Genomic DNA, 20,831 nt, shown 5'->3' on the forward strand with positions numbered 1-20,831 from the left:
AAATATACCCGTCATCTGCAACTCAAAGGTGTATCTACATGCCCTAAGCTTCCAAGAAAATCTAGCGAAAAACACGCGTAGTCTAATGATTCAGTTACATTCATCCGAGGTACTTCTAGCTTAGTTGTGTAGGAATGCTTGTTATTAAAACAGCCTACGTCCATAATTCTAAATTACATTTACAATACTGACAACGGCAATGTCGTATTTACACTTATAAAACACTTGTCAAAGTACATTATTTACATCAGTAATATGTCTGGGGAACATTCGGTCTTTTAATTGATCGTGTTCTGCAACGTATACATCATGCTATGAACTGTTGCTATTTATACGATATGGAAGCAAATTCTCTAAATGCCTATGACATATGATATAAGAATTGGGTTTGCTACTTAAGTGGTACTATTGGCACTGTGGGTGTTTAGTAAGATCTTTTTACAAAACTTTGTGAGAGATGTGATTTGCAAACCACTTAGCCATGTAGCTTTAAACATGTTCAAAACATTTTGGCCAAAAGGAGCATTCTTCTTCTCGACCCTCTCGGTAGTTCTCCATTGTCATATATCCTTTTTTTCTTTTTTACCGTTAGCCTAAAATCATTTACTTCTCCCGTCATGAGGCAAATTTGGACCTTTTTAAATTCCAGTTTGCGTTAAGATCCAGCTGGCTTACTTGCTGTTCTTAAACACACGCTCGCGCACAAACACACTCCTCCAATCAGAAAATATAGATTCGTCAGGGAGCACAAAATCTCCCGAATTATGGCCTCACTAACTCACTCTGTCTTATATTCGTTGAATGATCCATGTCATGTAGACAAATGTTTTGCGAGGCACGAGGCACAAAGTGATTCTGAAAGAAAGAGTTTGTCATCAAAATCCTGGATAACCCCAGGTCATCTACATTCCTAACTGCCAATTTCACTTGCAGGTGAGTACTTGATATTACAGCCTGGTGTTTAGGCGTTAGATTCGCCGCGCTCTACGAACTCTGTGGGGCTGTTCCGGAATGGATGAGGATGGAAAATTAGCGCTGGTCCGGCGCCCTCTACAGATAGTAGAGCAAAATTACTAAACGAACAACCAGAGAAAACTGGAATTCCATCAATGTGTCAGTAAGTGCATGAATAGTTTTAAATACAAACTTAAAAGATTCAGATCAGTTCAAACACTGCTGTGTATATAGATACATGATATTTTCCATTTAAAAAAGAAAACAAGTGGAACATCCATCCTTTTCCAAATAACGTGCCTAACACCACAAATGTAGGCCAGTGCGCTCTCATTTCAGCACGTGCAACTCGACTACCGTCATTTGTCAAATGTGGAAAAATGGCATATATCCAATCACCGGACAGCCACATCCTCTACAACATCAGTAGGATGGCAAACGTATGACGTAAGTGTAATGTACATTTGAAGATCTCCCCGTGATAGTGCTAGCCTATCTGGACAATTAACAGAACACTCGTTTGGTTAATGGTTCTTTAAAATACAGCTACAAAAACTACTAATAAAATTGATTAGTACTCATAGATACTACTACTGAAAAATCATCACAACATTTGAAAGATAAATAAACGTGAACTATGACAAAATGAAGAAAATACAACTTTTTTTTATTGAAACTAAAAGCAATTATTTGACAAGTGTTGAGATGATATTCAATACTCAGTGTAACAAATATTTAGAGGAAAATTATATCAGACATCCTCTCACACTATTATTTAAACAGAGAGACTGTGTGACGCAACCAAATCTGGACTGCTGTGATGCTCTCTAACCGGAGGTGCGTCATAAAAACGTTTAAAACATCATATTATACAACAGGCTGAGGAATGGTCGTCTGACTGAAGTCCAGAGGAAGTAGGATGATTCCTTTCCTTTCACAGATACTCCTCCGCTCTGTGTATGTGTGTGTGTGTGTGAGAGAGAGAGAGAGAGAGAGCGAGAGAGAGAGCGAGAGAGAGAGAGAGAAAGAGAGAGAGGGGAATTTGAATGAATACTGTGTGAATTTAAGGCCAAAGAATAAAAGCTAGAGAGAAAAACAAAAACAGGAACAAAAACTATAAATCATAAAAAAAAAAATCAGAAAGGAGAGAGAACAAGGAAGAAAGGAAGAAAGAGTCAGAATTACAAAGAATTAAACAGTATGCGCATACACACTTAAACAAACCAGCAGGACATATAATCAATATTCATTTAATCTGTAAAGACACACCTACACACTCATACACTTAAACTCATACAAAGACACAGTCATACACACCTTCTCCTCTATCTCCTTGATTTGTCTTCTCTGCATGTCAATCTTGTCCTCTAGTTCTCTTATTCTCTAAAAGGGAAATAATTCACACTGGAGTCAGTATTGACTGATAATGCAAAACAACACAAATCTGTACATTTAACTCCAAAGTAAAAAATAAACGAAAAAATGTTTTTACATGTCAAAATCAGTATGACACGGCAAAATACAAACAAAATCACACACACACACACACACACACACACACACACACACACACACACACACACACACACAAACACACACACACACACACTATTATGGGAAGGAAGGAAGGAACAAAAATTAAGTTACATAACATACACCAGGCACGTATACATATCTATATGATCTAACAATGTAACACGTAACAACAAACACACTCACACACACACACACAGTTTCTCTCTGACCTGCTGGGCAGCGTGCAGAAGCTCCATGCGTTGCTGTAGTATCAGTGTGTCAGCATGACGACTCTGTCTGAGGATCTGCCTCCTCACCGCCTCCATTGACTCTGCTAGCTCCGCCCGCTGCCTGTCAGTCAAACTCTCACCCAATCTATTTTCTGGATCCTGTTGCAATGCAGCATAGAGCGTCGCCTCCAGCTCTTGGACCCGCTGAGACAAAGCATCAAAGAGCAGTACTTAGAAAATACTTTAGTAACATTGAGACAACACTGAGATAATGCTGAGAGAAAACTGAGAGACCAGTGAGACAATGCCATCAGGCCTTGTTGAGGTTGTGATAACAGAGCAAACTGAATGTATTTAATTAACAGCAGTGCTAAGCTACAGTACTTGTACGCTACAGTACTTGTACTCTACAGTACAGTCTCTCTCTCTCTCTCATGTTTGTAGAAGGTCCTACCAGGTGGGCGTGGTCGAGGGCCTGTTTCCTGTAGTCCAGTTCTTCCTCCAGGTAACCTTTTTGCTTACTGAACAGCTCCTGATGATGTGATGCCATCATACACATAAAGCAAAGACATTAATGACTGAAACTGTCAGGGGTTGAGATATATGATTGGATGTATGCCTCTATACCAGATCCAGACATTCACAGTCTCTGACTGGTTAGTCTGTTTGGACTGTGTTCTCACCTTCTCATTCTCCAGATCAGACATCTTTTGTGTGAGAGCAGCTTCAGTACTGTCTATCTGCTTCAGCCACTGCACAGAGAGAGAGATAGAGAGAGAGAGGGAGGGAGGGAAAGAGAGAGAGAAGAAAGAGAAATAACTGTCTGTAGTTACGAAGTTGGGACAGATGATATTGAAAACAAGACCAGGACCTCAGTTAGATGGCAGGTAAAATACGTGGTTTGTTTTGACTTCACCTTGTGAATAAAACAGAGGGGTTTATAAAGGGAGCGATGTTCAAAGCTAAAATTAGAGCTGTGATTGTTCAAAAGCCTACCAATGGCTTTAATATGTCTTTACCTTTTCACAGAGGGAGAGAACTGTGCGGGCTTGGATCACAGTCACCTGCTCCTCATTACGCAAGTTCTGAACCCAAATGAGAGAAAAAGGTCAAAACCTCATCAAAATTCATTTGTAATGTAACCGTACAAGCACTCCCTGCTCTCCACACAAGCTTTAAGACAAATGCACAATTAGGCGCACTCACTCCATTATCTCCCAGGATGTCCAACTTCTTCATTAAGTCTGGAATGATGACATCCTACAAAAATGCATTCATATACACATACATAAACACAACTGGAATATGCATGCCGTACACAGTGTGTGTTTTCTGTGTGAGATTGTTTGTGTGATACTGAAATCCAGAAGTAACAGGATAATTTCACTCATACAGTCCAACGATCTGCTGTGTGTGTGTGCGTTGGAGAGAGCTAGATAGATAGATAGATAGATAGATAGATAGATAGATAGATAGATAGATAGATAGATAGATAGATAGATAGATAGATAGAGAAAGAGAGAATTACCTTCACTCCCTCCTGTTGGCAGTGTAGCTGTAAACTGCTGTTGTTTTCAGAGGCAGAGATCTGTAGGTTAAAGGCAGGAGAGCGTCGCTCCCTTTCCTATTGGTCAGAGCAATGACAATAAGCTCATCTCACTCTTCTATTGGTCAGAAGACTCACAGTCAGACTCACAGTTCCCAATTTCATATGAAATCATTGGTGATTATAGGTTCTCTCTTTTGCAGAACAATACTCGGTATAAAACGCTCGCTGAATTTTAGCGGTTTAGTTTATGTTGCCTTACAGTATATTTTTTATGTTTTGACAAAGCTGTTGTTATAGCCTAGTAACAAATAATCAAACTCAGCTCGTAATTCCTTAGGTCAGTTATCCATTATTTGCACCAGCTGTTGTTCTTTTCCACTCTGGAATAAGTGGAGCTGTGTCGAAAAGGACCAGATGGTTTCTGTAACATGAACAAATTTCCTTGCCACTATGATACACATGATATTTGGCCTGAGTCAAGTATCTGTCCACTGTATTTTAAACTGAAGGAGGATGTGGAACTCTGCTCTCTGATGAACTCATACGATCATATGTTTAAACCAGAGACCAGAGGGCTATTGCACTGGAGAAATCATGCCACCCAAACCCTCCAACCATCATATAGAAATAGTAGCCAGTGCTATTATACATTTGTCGAACATGAAAAGAAACAGAAAACACATGCATAGGTCAAGACATGCACACACTCACACACACACACCCATACAAACATAAAGGATGAGGGTTTACATCATCTCACTGTACTGACTGGTGGAGTGATGTTGTTGTAAAATGAAGTCACAACAAAGATTGAGGATGTGTTTGTGGGGGAAGATCTGTTGAAGATCTCTCTTTCTCTCATACACACAGAATCATACAAACTATGATAATAACATGCGGGGTGTGGAGACAAATAATGAAGATTGAACTTCAATTCAAATAAATTTTATTGGATTAAAACTTATATTCAACTTATTAAAACAATATTTAAAAGAAAAGTAAAAGAAATGTACATCTTCCAAAACACGTACATGAGCATGTGGAATGACAAGCATGAAAATGTGATTAAAAAAAAAAAAACAAAAAACAAAAAAAACATGGGCACATGAAAACCAAGAATAAAGTGCATGTGTGGGTATGGATCATTCTATACATGTAGCTTGTTTGGAATGTAGCTGAGTGTCACCCCCTGGTGACTGCAGTGGGAACAGGATGGAATCTCTTACTTCCAGTTCTAGAATACGAAATTCTAGCAGCTCATTCTGATCCTGAGCATCCCGAACCTCTGACCGCAAACGCATCTCACATTGCTCCAACAAGACTATCTACCAGGGAGAGAGAGAGAGAGAGAGAGTGAGATAATCATTGCATACAAAAAACTTAGTGCAAACAGTCAGGAATAGGGAAAGAGGTGAGGGTGTGTATTAGTTTTATAAGGTGAAGTTTGTACCTTCTCTCTGAGTTCCTGATTGGATCTGATGAGATTCTGTTTCTCCTCTACCCACTTAGTTTCCTGCATCATGTACATGTGTGTGCACGCATACATTCAAACACACGCACATACACGCGCACACACACACACACACACACACACAAAAACACATAAAAACACACAAAATACTGCAAGTGAAACTCCAAGGGTCCAATACAAAGAGAGATCATAATGTAACTGGCAGGTAAGCACCACTCACTGTAGCACTACTAGTATTTATATCACAGATCAAAACATTCACTACTCAGTCACACGGTTCAGGCAGAAACATCACACACATAAGCAGAAAAAAAAAGTAAAAAGAGGGTGCTGATTTGAAAATGTTTATTGAGCAGTATGCAGCAGAATAATCCATCAGCAAGTATAACAAAAGAGCTGTCAATCAAAGACATGCAGAGGTAATAACATGCACAAAGCACTGGAGTCAAGAGAAACATGCAAAAGGACATGCTGAACAACCAGAGACATGCAAAAGGCCAGCAGGCATATTGTATAGAAAAGGGTGAAAATGAAAATGAAAACGAAAGGATGTGATAGAAAAAACCAGCAAGATGATTTATGTACTGATCTGACTGAACTGAGGTATCAAAAACTGCCAACGGTAGAAAAATGACAGCGTTGGAAAAACTGTCTCCGACATTAGCAGTAATCTTTCACCTGATCTCAGTAAAACTTGTCTTTAACTGCTTGTGTGATAAATATGAAACGAGGCTTTCCAAGTCCAAATAAATATAGCTGTTTTATAATTATTACAATATAAGTGATTTACAGATCAACACTGTTGTACTGCTTTATGGTATCTTTCTGTATATGAGAGTCAGAGTGTGTGTGTATGTGTGTGTCTGTGTATCTGTAGCTGAGCTGTATGTCATATGTTTCTGTAATAGATCCCCTCGGTGTAACACCAGCACACAAACGCGGCTGTCAGACAGACAAGCAGTAAAGCCAGTGAGAAAGGACCAAGGGGCTTCTTCTCCCCGCCCATTTTCTCTGTTACCTGCCCCTTCTCTGCCAAGCTTCTCTCCAGGTCAGCAATCCGTGCCTGGCAAGCAGTCAGCTCTGCCTGTAGCTGCTCCCGCGTCTGATGGACAGACCACACAGCCAATCAGAGGTCTGGTTTGGACAACAATGCTCCATAAGCTCACACTAACTTAAATCAGTCTTGATGCTCTGCCTGTTAAGAGACATCTTCCAGGCAGGAGAGTCTGGCTATATTAATAGTGCCAACACTGCAGGCTGTGTATGTATAAAAGTTCTAGTATCAAAACTCTGTTGTGCTAAACTACACCTTGTATAAGATTCCAAAATGACTGCTAACCAATAAGATTAAAAAATGATAGTTAAACCATAAATGAGAACGGAAGAAACAGTAAAGTAAAGCACAAGTAAAACAGAAATACAAGTTATTTGTTGAAACATAGGTGAAAGTGTTAGGATGTGCATATGTGGGAAACAAATACATACAAGCTGCCTTCAACGTTCTCTACACAGACTGGCCCTCTGACAGGACCTCTTACCCTGCAGTGCCTCTCAGGGTCCAGGGGCCCTGTGGTCTCCTGTAGGAGGGCGTAAGCTCGCTGCAATGCTTGGTATTCCCTTGTCAGCTGACGAAAACGCAGCTCTGCTTCCTCACGAGAGAAGCCCTGTCCAATCACAGACAACATGCACCTAATCCCAACCAACTCCAGCATCTAGAAACAATCTAAGGGACGGTGTTTTGGATTTTGTGGAATTTTATAGTGAGGTATTTGGTAATCTGGGGTTAGTGTGAGTCAGGGCTGTGTAGTTTTCACCCACAGGGAAACCAGTTGGAGTGTTAGTACTGGACTGTTACGGGGTAGATAGGGTTTATACAGACTGGTTAAGAGAAGAGAACTCTAATGATTCAAGGTAGTCTCACACATTCTCACCACTTTTTTTCAAGCACCTGGTCCACTTTGCTGTCTAAGAGCAAGTAACAGATTTCATTAAAGCTTCTTAAAATACAAGGTAAATGAGTATTATCTAGCTTTTCGTGGTCTGCAAAATTGAAGAATTCTGCATGTGACACTGTGAGGCAACTGATCAAGTTGATGAATTCGTTCCAGTGTAACCGACCTAAATGGGTGTGGTTAATTTGGAGCAGTGGAAAAGTATTTCAAGCTGGATTTGGAGGAAGCAGGGAAGGATTAAACTGTCTCCTGTGAGTGGAGGTAGTTAAAGAGGTAATTGGGCGAAACTAATTGGGTGAATTCTCATGACTCACATCATCAAGCTCCTCCTCTGGTGTGGCAGGGGTGTGGTCTGTTCGGTCAGTGTTGTATGAGGTCAACGATGATGTTTCTGAATCGACAGACTCCTCATCAAACCCAAAATATGTCTCCACAACATGCCTCTGTGATGGAGAGAGAGAACAAGAGAGAGAGGGAGGGAGAGAGAGACCTATTTCAATTTTGTGTACAGAAATAGTTAAATGTGATGAATAAACAGTATGACCCATACATCAACAACATAAAGAAAAAATAAAAGGAAAAAAGTGTGTACATCTCTGTGGAAAGACACAAACGCAAACACGCACATTCACACGCACACGCACACTCACAAACTACCAGTGACTTGCACTTCTTACAAGTGCAGAGTATATTTAATCAGCAGTAAAAACATCAATAAAATCTTCAATAATAAAATCTTCCTGCTGTATTTAAAAATGTTGGGGTTTTTTCCTTCTTAGATGTATTTTTTTTCTTTCATTTAAAAAGTGCTGGAAAGGTCAAAGTGTTTTTTTTGAAAATTGTTTTCTTTTCTGAACACGAACAGCGTAAAGAGCAAATACCGGCACTTAAAACACAAGAAAAGAAATGAAAAAATTAATTTCAACAGCCATCTCCTGAAAATCATACCACGCTCACCCCTTTCACATCTGACTCTGAACGCTACACCGTAACATTTCACCAGCGTGTTGGAAGTCTTGGCTTACCATCGTGTTTGTATGTCATCTCCTGACAGCCAGAAAAGTACAGGCAGACCAGAGCACAAAGACAGATAAAAGACGAAAAGTAAAGGATGAGGAGAATGTACTCTGTCATATCCTGTTTCCTCAGTCCTCTATAATGTCCATGAATCAGTATTGAAAACTCAAGAATAAAAATCCAGAAACTCTTAGACAGAAGTCTTCAATGTTTTGCTTGCTGTAAAGATGTTCTTTGTCATCTTCATATGTCAGTCTTTTAACTGGATGGGAAAATCACTGTCTGGTGTATTCCTGTGTGCATCTGTCAGTGTTAGTTTCTTATCAAAACCCTCTGGCTCCACCTCCATAGCAACAATCCCATAACGACGAGCAAGCAACCCCACCCATCACTACGTACAAACTCTCTCTCTATCTCTTGCTTTCTCTCTCTCTCTCTCAGACACACACACGCACATACAGATCTTACGGATAATTTTTTATTTCTTTAATTCTTTTTATTTTTGAGTTTTGGGCAATAATGTTTTTTATTCTTGTTACTGAAGTGTGTAAATAACACTGAAAAATGGGATTAATTCTGTTTTGACAAAAAATATTTGCAGTGCCACAAACAGTTAGAAAGAGAGATATCTATTTGTCTCAGTTCCCTATGGGTCAGCCAGAACCAGTGGCATATGCACACACACAACACACACACATGCACACAGACACACATACCACAGAGGAGGCTGTTGCTAAGTGACAGAGCAATGAGTGAGAGTGAGCACAAACAGACAGACATGCAAACACATATCAAAAAGTAAACCAAGCAAAACTTCCATCGGGGTAAAAAAAAGTGTGTTATTCTTCACCTTCTAAATGAGCAGGAGTGAATGAACTCACCTTTGACAATTTCAGTGCTTTCCTTTTGTTTTTTTTGTTTATCATCAGTCTGTCACGTTCCTGAAAGAGAACCAAACATACTATTTAATATGAAATTTTATATGCATCTGTACTCTTCTAGCAAGTCCACTTGCTATGATCACACTCTTGACTTTCAACTCTCCATTGGTATGTTGCCCCTGCAGATCTGGGGTGTAATCCCCTAGCCCCTCTTCCCAGTCATGCATAGGTGTCCCAACAGTTGCTAACAGGCTTCACTAGCTGCACTATAACAGTGGTAATTTACCAATTGGATAAATGATAAAGTGGGTGGTATGCATTAGGCATTATGTTACATATGAGCTATTGAATATGGTTATTAACAATAGTTATCTCTGTGATATGTGTGCAACTAGACAAATGTCTAATGTGTAATGCAGAGTTGATTAGCATGGTCTCTGCTATGGCTCCCTAATTCCAGACACTGGTCTAACACCCTTCTCCTGTTGTTAATGCTGGCATATTTTATGTGGGGCTGTGAGATGATGTTCACCTGTAAGGATCCCCATTGTTTGGTTTATATTTCACCAGGCTGGATATTAAAGAACAAATGATTCACAGACACTTGTGAAATTTATTCAAAAAGCACACAACACAGAATAGAACACGCCACTCACACGCACACACACAACATGTGTGTATTCTGGTAAACTCAGAAGTTTTAATGGTAAAATAATTTTAAAACTGAACTTGGGGCATTGCTTGAGGAAACATCTATAACCAATTACAGTATAATGTATTCCAAAATGTCTAAAAAGATTCAAAAGGAAAGGAAAGAAGAATAGAGGTTATAAAATAATAATAATAATAATAATAATAATAATAATAATAATAATAATAATGTCTAATTAAGCTCCTACCTAATAAGGTAAGCAATCTAATGAACAGAAAGATTGCTGATTACTGACCCCAAATAATTACAGGACAAGACACATTAGCCAAGGGCTACACACAAACACTCACACACACTTACACACACACAAACACAGATAAGTAGGCCTGACAACAAATTAGATTTGGCAGAGATGTGAAACGCTCTGATTATTTCCATTTCACCAATCACTGTTAATGTTCATGTGACCTTGTCAACATGCAACTCTTGACACCTAGATAAATAAAGAATGAAAGAATCTAAGGTAGTCTTACTTTAGAAAACCTTCTGTCAAGGCTGTAAGAGACTCTGACTGTGTGAATGAAAACTGTCTGAGTTGTGTATGTGTATGTGTGTGTGTTAACCCATCATGGTGACAGACCTGTGTTAGCTCCTCTGTAACGTTACGCTGCACATCCACTTGTAACCTCAGGGACTCCACCTCAGGCTGTTCGTGAACTTGGCTTAAATCTGTCAGAGAACTGGGTCTCTTTAGCACTGCATGCTGGGAGTTTGAGTGAGCCTTGTCCCTCTGAGATAGAGAATGAGATTGAAAAAGATGAAACAAAAGGAAACAACAGAGAGAGACAAATGAGTTCTCAGGTTTGGAAAAAAATCTATTACCACTTAGTAGTTACCAAACATACTCCCCTTTTTGGGGAGAGTTAACCCTTCGTGAGCTGATTGCTGAGCAGTCTCTGCCGTGTACAATCACACGCCTGGACTGTTTGCATTCAAACCTTCTAACACTGATGCAACAAGCAGTTTAGACAGCTGCTCTTACATGGCTTTTGAGTTATAGGCTTGTGCGCTACATTTATTCATTAAACAGTGCATACATTTATAAAATTATACATTGATACCACAATTTTGCATTTACTATTCACATGCTACTTAGTAACATATTAACATGATTATTAACATATTAGCATAGGTAGATGTGTCCAGAATTAGCTATAGATTCAGTGCATCATTCCTATACCCACAGCCTGTTTGATGCATATATCTAGCATTGGCAATCTAATCAAACAGCTATAATAAACAAATGGTCGCATGTTATTTTTCCCAGTTTTATCATTCCCAGCATAGAGCCACTGACACCATGAAGTCCAGCTTGCATTTGTCCAGTCTATGACCTAGGCTCTGACAGTTGGCAAAACCACCCTACGGAAAGGTCTGCTACACTGTGTAGTACAGCCAGAAAGTGATAATTACATGAGGTTTTTGCTGTATAAATAAATCTTCGTATAAGATAATGTAATGTTATTCTAACAGTGGAACCAGTACTCACTGAGCACAAATCATGTAAATCAATGTTTTCCAGCTCCAGTCCTGGGATCCTACCACATTTCTTAGCTATCACCTAACACCAGCATACCTATTTCAAGAAACCAAGGGCTCAGTGATCAGCAGATGACTGAAATCAAGTTTGATAATGCTGACTACCAGCTGAAATGTGTTGACTTGTGAGTCTCCAGGACTAGAGTTGAGAACAACTGGTGTCACTGGGTGCTAATGTTATGGCCGCAGATCCTAACAACACACACACATTTTATTTGGCTGTTTGGGACACAGTATTAACTTCATTCACCAGATAGGTTAGTACAGGTACTACAGTAACTTATGCATCAGTGGGCTTTTGTGACAGTGTGTGCATGTGTGTGAGGGAGAGTCAGAGAGAGAGAGAGAGAGAGAAACACACACCAGCTCAGCATTTTCTCTGCTGAGAGTCTTGAGTTTATCTTCCATACGCTGTAGAGTCTGCAGCATGTCCTCGTTTTTTTTGCTCATCCTTTTATTCTTCTCTAACAGCGGCTTCATCTGCCCATCCACCTCTCTCACTCGCTTCAGCTGTGAGAGAGAGAGAGAGAGAGAGAGAGAGAGAGAGAGTGAAAGGGAGAGAGAGTATGAGTGTAGTAATAAGGGTGTGTTTAATTTTTTTTGCTCAATGTGTAGTGGTGTGAGGCTCAGACCCAGAGTAGAAAATGTGGTTACAATAGGTACGTTGGGTCAGAAGTTTGAACCTTTGAGTTGTAAATAATGTGGAACATTTCTCCATTTTTAACAGATTTCTTAAATGGATCCAAAAATATCCAACCCCCCCAGGCTATTTTTTTCTTTCTTTCTTTTTTTAACAAATCACACCCTACAGAAAGCAAGCAAGAGGGAAAGAGTGAGAGACACACAGAGATGGTTGGCTTGTTTATTTGTGTCGTGGTCCATGAAGAGAGTCTATCAAACAAGTCTCAACAAGTTCAGTGAAAGCACACCAGAGAATTGGTTGTGCTGCGTATGTGTAAGGATAAGGGTTAAAGCTATTTTGTATATGTGTGTGTGTGTGTGTGTGTGTGTGTGTACCAGCTCATTCCTCTCATCTGAAAGCAGCGTGTTTCTGTCTTCCAGTTTCCTGATGACGGCCTGAAGCTCAGCAATTTTTAACTGGAACCTCCGAGTGTCCTTTTCATCTGTCTCCTATACAGAGAGTGGAAGACAAAGAGTGCATGAGAGTGTGTTTGTGTGTGGGCATGTATTCATGCGTCTGTGCGTGTGTGCCAATGATGACGCAAACCTGGCTGATGGTGTATTCTGCATTCTCCCCCAGGGCTGGGGCGACCTCTCTCTTTGGGCTGCCGTGATTGCGTTCTGCCTCTTCTTTCTGTAGTAGCAGTCGTTGTGTCTGACCTGCCTGCACACCCAGCTCTTTCTCTAATGTCTGTACCACACGATCCCTGGCCCGCAGCTCCTCCATCTGACACACACACACGCACACACACACGCAAACGCACACACGCACACACAAATGTATACGCACGCACACAAATACACACAAACACACACATACAAACACACACGCATGTGCACACACACGCACATGCACACACAAGCACACATACACACACACACACACACACACACACACAGATTATATAAATTTGTGGCTATAAAGGGTGTTATGCTGTATTTTGAGCCACTACAGGAATTCCATCCAAGCATGATGAAACTCAACACTAGCGGCCATCTGTTCACAGGCTTGAATACTTTGTCTGACAAAGAGGGAGAGTTGTTGTAAAACATTTGATGGTAACGACCTCTCTGAGACATTTCCCTATTTATACCAAAATGTATTTGGTATAAACTCTCATCACCATAGTTACAGCATTGGTTCGTTTACTGGCACCTTACCCACCAGAAGAAATCCTGAGAGGAGACAGACTAAACACATGCACACAACACACAGACGCAAACATACACACCTAAAAACACAATGAGTCAGAAATCACACATCTGAATTTTACCTCTAAAAATATACCTTAAAATTAAACCATAAAATTTTGCTTCGGCAGCATAGTAAATGAAAACAAACGTGCGTTATCGTGAGACAAGAAAATAGTGGAAACCGGACCTTTCCATTCTCAGTAAAATTGCATGTTTCACTGTCAGACAGTTTACAAACTCTGACTCTAAACTATCGTGTCCTGAAATGTCCCAGTTGTTGCTGTGTAGAAGTGCTAGAACTTCTTTACACTTCAAAAGGAAAATCTGCCCACCCTGAGAAAAGCTTTTAAATCACCACTTCCCGAAGTCTCACACCAGCACAAGGGTGCCCTCTAGTGATAACTTTGAACAAAATCTCCCGGGAAAGGCAAAGGGAGAAATGGTGAGAGCATGAGGAAATAAGACTGTGTGTCTCTCAGCTCAGTCCTAAAGACCCCTTTCCCTGTACAATTTCTGTCCAGGGCTGCACAATGACACCTGATTCAAATGCTCCACTGCTTGTCAAACAACTGACTGGTGGAATCGGGAGAAATACACATATATGCAGGATGGGGGGGGGGGGGGGGGGGGGGGGGCTTGAGATCTGGGTTGACGGCCATGCTGCAGGCTGACTGTCTGAGTTGATCTTGCTATTTTGCTTATAATTTCTAAAGCTTACAGCAAATAGGCAATAAGTCCATTTTCACTCTAAATACTGAGACAAGACCCAACCCATCCAGCTACATTTTATCTTCCTCTCTCTCTCTCCTTCTCTCCTCATCCCATCCTCTTACCAATCTGCGGAATTCCTTGTCGCTCTCGCGCTTGATCCTCTGGATCTCCTCCTGGTGGGCCTGGTGCGCTGCTCGGAGATCGGCTGCCTTGGCTTTGTCGGCCTGCAGCGCGTTGGCTAGTGCCTCCTCAGCCTGTCGCCGTGACGACTTGACCTCTTGTAGCTCCTGAGTGAGGCGCAAGCGCTCGGCTTCGTAGGCCTTCCGTGCCTCCTCTCGTGCTTCCTCCTTAAGTGCATTTCTCACCTCAGTGCTGGCACCGTCCCGTAGCACGGTGACCAGAGCCTGTAAGCGGGTGAACTCTGCCTCCCGAAGGCGGGCTGAACGGGCTAGCTCCACCTCATGCTGCCGTAATAGGCTCTCGCGTGTGGCCGCCACTTCCCGCTGCCGCTCCTCATGGAGCTTAACACGGAGTTCTGTCAGGGCCACAGAATGCTTGTGCTGTTCGCTCTCTCGCTGAGCACGCAACTCCTGAACACGCTCACGCAACTTACACACCTGAGAGAGAGAGAGAGAGAGAGCTTATAAGGCTTATATTCATGCAAGAAAGGGGGAGAGACTACCTGTAAGGCCTATACTCACGCATAAGGCTTACACTCATCAGGTCGAGAAGGTTAGAAAGATTTGGGAAGGGCGAATATGAAAATTTGAGTGGACAGAAAAAACAAAGACATGGAAGTTTTGTTCTATCAAAATTTTAGCAGTGGTCAATGTCTGTCGCTCTCTGAGGTTTGCTCAGTCAGTCAAATATCACAGTCTTTAAAACCTAATGAGGCACAAAGAGAAAGCTGGGAGATAAGAAGGGATCTTCATCAAAATATAGCTCTCATTTAAATGTCTTGAAACCAGCATACAAAAGACGAGGTAATCTTCAGTGGAAAAGTTGTGACCCTATGTAGGGATAGCACAAATGGAGTTTTGGTTAAGGAGAACCATTCATCCTAGTGACAGCTGTGGGGAGACCCCTATTATTTTGACCTCGGCTTAATGGCTCAGATCATCAGATAAGCAATAAAATGCCACTGCACAGTACAAGCCCTGACTCATATTTCTCATTTCCCCCTTCTTTCTTTATCACTATGACCTAAAAACAATGAACTAAGGTTCAAAGCATCCTCAAAAAAAAAAGTTCATAAAAGTCTGATTCACAACTGAGATGGGAAAATGGTTTGAACAATGAAAAAAGTGGAAAAAAAAGTTTCGGCTGAGCTGGTCATGTGTACAGCTGGGATTGCAATATACTACTGTGAAATGTGGATAATTTAATTGAGGTTAATATGCATCACAATTAGGGCTGAGTATCGTTCAAAAATTTTCAATATCAGTACCGGTACCGATACTTTGACCTCGATACCAGCTCCTGAACGATACTTTTTTCTATTACAATTTTGTAAAATCAATTTTGTAAAATCCATTTTAATTGTACTAGTTTCTGAGCACAGTGACTGTACAACATGACAGTTAAACTGTATCATATCATTCATCAGTTTTGTGGAGTCAAACTGGATGGATCCCAGGAGCTTCCGGTAAGTGTTTGTGTTTACTGCTTGTCATTAGCAAAACTAGCCTGTTAGCTGCTGCTGTTATGGCAACAAAAGATGCTCTCAACTGCTTTTAGGAACAAACACTGCCAGCGTTTTTTCCTACCTGAAAAAAATGCTCTGGCCAGCTTTTTTTCATTAAAAGAAGAAGCTGCATGTGAACACACCCTTAGACATTTTTACACCTACTATGCGACGCAAACTGTAGTCAAGCCTCTCAAAATACAACAACAACACACACGTGAGCCCCATCTCTGGGCGTAATGTAGTGTTTTTTCCTGCGTGCCTCTACGACATGTTCGTGTAACGTTACATTACACAGCAAATCACCAGCATTATCAGATCTCGGTACAAGCATGCTGCATGCTTACTGGTTCACTGACGCTGATGAGATTAACTCCTTAGGTGTTGAAATTTGGAACCGAGTGATAAGGCATTTTCGATACTCGATAGTATCTAAGCTATTCAGTCGGTGCCATAAAAGTATTGAAGTTGGGTACCCAGTCTTAATCACAATGGTAACAGGACTGAAAGTAACTGTAAAAATTGACATACAGTACCAGTGTTCATTAATAAATATTACCCGTTCAGCCCTAATGAGGCAGTTTATGTTCTGAATGGCTTTCAGTCCCAAACTCTAGCTCCTATTAATTGCAGAGACAGGAAGTGAGCAAGACAGAGAGAAAAAGAAAAGGAGAGCGGGGGGAGAGAGAAAGAGAGAGGGACGGACAGAAAGAGAGAGGAGAAAGAGAAAATTGGGGTTAGGCATACCTTGGCCCTTTCCTGTTGCAGTTCATTCTGCAAGTCATTCAGCTTGGTCTTCAACTCCTCATTGGCTGCCTGTAAAGTCTCCACCTCCTGTTTTCCTCTGTTCTTTTTGGGGGGTGGAGCTGACGTGGGTGTGGTTGCAGACATCTCTCCCCCTCTTTTGCTGTAACGTTCCTTCAGGTCTGCCCCACAGTACAAAACACTTTCAACCCGTCAGCCAGAACCCTCGGTCACCGTGGAGATCAACCACATAACCATTATGGTCATCATCATCATCATGAGCTGCAGCCGCTGCAGCATCCTCCTCATCAGCTGTGAGGCCTTTTAGCTTGAAACAGAGGGAGAGATGCCACTCATCAATCTGTGACATTCATCAATCTGTGACAACCAGATCTATAAACCCTAGTCATTCAGCTAACAGGTCTCCCAAATAAGGCAGATTTTAATGCACACACACACACCATCTGTGAGGGTTCCTCTTGCAACTTTGAAATGACTGTTTAGGTCAAGATGACACAATCAGTGTTAAGCAAGTAAAGTGGGTAATATGACATTATTATAATTATTCGAGTCACTCAGGTGAGCTGCAGGCAGGGCGACAGCTCTGAAATGGACTGACATCTACAGATAAAATTCTTCAGTCTAGACGTCAGTTCAGATTGATATGCTGATAGCTTGAGTTAGGGAACCATGAATGTACACCTTTCATTTGTTCAGTCTGAATCATTCAGAACTACAACAACATTTTTGTCACAGGGACCTCTGTTAAAGTTGATTGCACTGGTTAAAAGACCAGTGGGAGTGAACTGTTCACAAAGGGACATTTGCATGAGTCGTTTATTGAGTTGCTCTATTATGCGTGTTTAAGATTTTCCACAGATATGAGATTTGAATATAACTGTGATAGTTTTAATTGGAGAGATATTGTAACTCTTCAGAGAAAAGATGAGTGTATTGAGCTTCACTGTGAGACTCTGAGAGCTGGGAGCCTGTAAACTGTATAAACTCTATTCATCCTGCCTTGTTAATGACAAGCATTAACCACAGTTTTTATAGCCTTTACTGATGAGTGCCCATGAGTGTGTGTGCCCATGCGCACACACACACACACACACACACACACACACACACACACACACACACACACACAGTCTTTAATACATAAAACACTCCATTCATAAGAAACACATATATATCTTTAAAGACACATAGCATACTGGAGGATGTTGCCCATTAGACATCAGTCTAAGACCTATGCCCACACACACACACACACACACACACACACACATTTGGCACCCAGATGTTCAGCAAAACATGGGACTTTACTGGCATTCAGTGATCTTGGCAATTTTACAGGAACACTGCACACACTCAGACACACAGACACACACACTCTCTCTCTGTTTCACACACACACACGGACTCAGACACACAAAAACAGGGTACAGAATAAACTGTCAGACAGTTTATAAACTAGAGACACAGAAAATGGGAAGAGTGCAGTACATACATACCCAACTCCAAGCCCACATCAAGAGAATTAGAGAATTAGATGGACGTCAGTATAATACAAAAGACAATTACAGCAATGAGATTTTAAAGAAAGAAGATTACTGCGTTTCACAATGAAGGCTGAAATTAAGCCACTTAACTTAACCACTTTCCTTTGCACTAGGGACCAAGCGCATGTGTGTCCACCTGATCCCCACAGCACAGAATTTATACGGGTGTACATATGCCAGACAGAAAAAAAGTGCAGATAGTGATACTGACATTGAAATTTAAAAAATGGCAAATTCTATGTTGAATAAACTCACAAACTACTCTATATACATACACACACTACAAGTCAGTTCACATTTTAGTGTACCTGAGATTATGGAGGAAAAAGAAAACCTCACCAAACAGGTAACTAGTTACAATCATTAATGGAGAGAGGCCGAGACAAACAGAAAAAGACAGAGAGAGAGAGAGCGAGAGATACCAAGTATTCCACACTGTTCGACATGTGTCAACCTTTGAAATTCTGGTACTGTCTGTTAGTTTAGTGTTACATAAAGGCATTATCTTAATGACTGAAGAGAGAGAGATATCATGGCACACAATGGAACAGTCTATTCGCTTAACTTCAGTTCAGTGGAAATGAATGAAGGATACCTGGCACACCTCTAAAACACAGACACAAAACAACCTCCTCACACTTAGACTGACAACCTCACACATGGACACAAAACAAACACACACCCATGTACACATCTCTGAATGTCTAACCAGCACTTATTCATATGTACAGAGTGAAATGGCAGAACTGAGTTAGACTGAGTTTGAGGATGTTTTACAGTTTGGTACAAGGGTGACTGTGCATGTGTGCACGTGTGCGTGTGGGGGGGGATAGAGAGAAGAAGAGTGTTTGTGTGTGCGTGTGTGAGGGAGAGAGAGAGAAAAAGTGTGTGTGTGCGTGTATGTTTGGGCAGATGGTATTAGTAATGTACAGACTTTGGGTTCTCCTTGGTCAGCTGATCATGTGATGCAGAGAGCGTCTTCACAACATCCAGTAATTTAATTAAAAAACGTACACACATACACACCCAGCTGAGCTGATCTAGACTTCTGTTGTCCTGTGTTCTGCAGCCATACAGTTCAATGTAAAGGGGATGTGAGAGAGGTTTGGAACTGGGCAGCAGACAAATCATCTGCTAATTCATATATAGTAGAGGCAGAGGGAGGTGATGACTTTAGGCACAACATGTCATTCACAATGGGCACAAATTGTTAGACCACTCTCCAGACCAACTAATTAGTTTCATCAAGCACTCTGCTGTTAACCATGTGGGGTTCCGAGAACAGACGACGAGAGACTCACCGAGTCCTACCAGTGAAAGACAGAGGGACATGGGTGAAACCTAGATCCGGGACCGGTCCGGTTGAACCACACCCTCCGCCCAACCAAGCTAAAGCCTGCTGCAATCCAACCGGAAGCCATGGCAAACACAGATAAACCAATTTACACGAAATACATCCTCCGGTTATGTGTCAGTTAAAAGCGTCGCCGCAGCGCGCTTCTTTCTGACAGCGCAAAGATGGAGAAAGCGCTCGAGAGGTTCGACAGTGAAAAAGAACCGTCTGGTTGTTATGTGTCTAGGGGCAGCTCACGCACTGAGAGAACGGAACATTAAAACCAAATAATGAAATGATCGCATCACTAGTAATACACTCCAAAATACCACCGGGTCATCACGTGTCAAATGTTTTGAAATGATCGCATTACATTCCGTCAAAATGGTTGCAAGATGTACGGAAGGGGATGATAAGCGCGACTCAAATACAAGAATCAATAAACTCTGCTACGAAGGTGTTGAGGCACGCCCGTTTATTTTACAGTCCTAATAATCATAAATGGCCTAATAACACGCATCAAACTTCACTGAGCGCGCGGCTTGCAGAGCTGATGACCTCAGCTCGAATAAACGGTTCATTTAAATTACCGCAGCTTATCCTGCAACTCGCGCGCACCGGCGGCGGCGGCGCGGCGCAAATACACATGCAAGTGCAAGGAGAACTTTATATGGTTGCTCTGGGCAGGACGGTAATCATCAATTGCTCGTCTGGCAGCTAATGCATTGAAAACTTACCGTAAACGTCTCTATGCAGTCGCTATAGTTGGGCCGAATGCTCTGCCCCCAGATACGCAAGATCCTCTTTTCTACTATGTCCAGCTCGCCCTGCACCGCGAGTACACCTCCGCACGCGGTAGTAGTCAACTGTAGGTCTCGGTGTTGAGCGCAAGTCTAAAGAAAATGATGAGTCGTTGATGTTCTTACGGTGGCTGCGATGTTAACAGATAAAACCCACACCGAACCACGACGACCGCCCATACATACACCGGGCGCTTTCCTCACCGGGCACGCGTACACCTCCCCGCCCCCGAGGAAGACGTCAGCACACACGGAAACCTTTCAATCAAGCGCTCACGGGCAGGGATCTGTCATCAGTG

At 41.6% G+C, this 20,831-nt stretch overlaps 1 protein-coding gene across 1 annotated transcript; it reads right to left on the reverse strand.

Annotated features, from left to right (window-relative positions):
• Positions 1-2,017: 2,017 nt before the first annotated feature.
• Positions 2,018-16,981, reverse strand: jakmip1 (janus kinase and microtubule interacting protein 1). Its single transcript, XM_030778401.1, has 20 exons — positions 16,838-16,981; positions 14,529-15,023; positions 13,049-13,228; positions 12,838-12,951; positions 12,184-12,330; positions 10,862-11,011; positions 9,570-9,629; positions 7,986-8,114; positions 7,258-7,383; positions 6,738-6,821; positions 5,699-5,761; positions 5,475-5,573; positions 4,228-4,323; positions 3,906-3,959; positions 3,719-3,784; positions 3,383-3,451; positions 3,154-3,231; positions 2,700-2,903; positions 2,272-2,337; positions 2,018-2,068 (listed from the first exon to the last, which is right to left on the reverse strand). The coding sequence occupies exons 1-20, from the start codon at positions 16,979-16,981 to the stop codon at positions 2,018-2,020; spliced, it is 2,475 nt and encodes an 824-aa protein (XP_030634261.1).
• Positions 16,982-20,831: the final 3,850 nt, after the last annotated feature.

This window comes from Chanos chanos, chromosome 1, assembly GCF_902362185.1.
Source record: "Chanos chanos chromosome 1, fChaCha1.1, whole genome shotgun sequence".
NCBI lineage: Eukaryota > Metazoa > Chordata > Actinopteri > Gonorynchiformes > Chanidae > Chanos > Chanos chanos.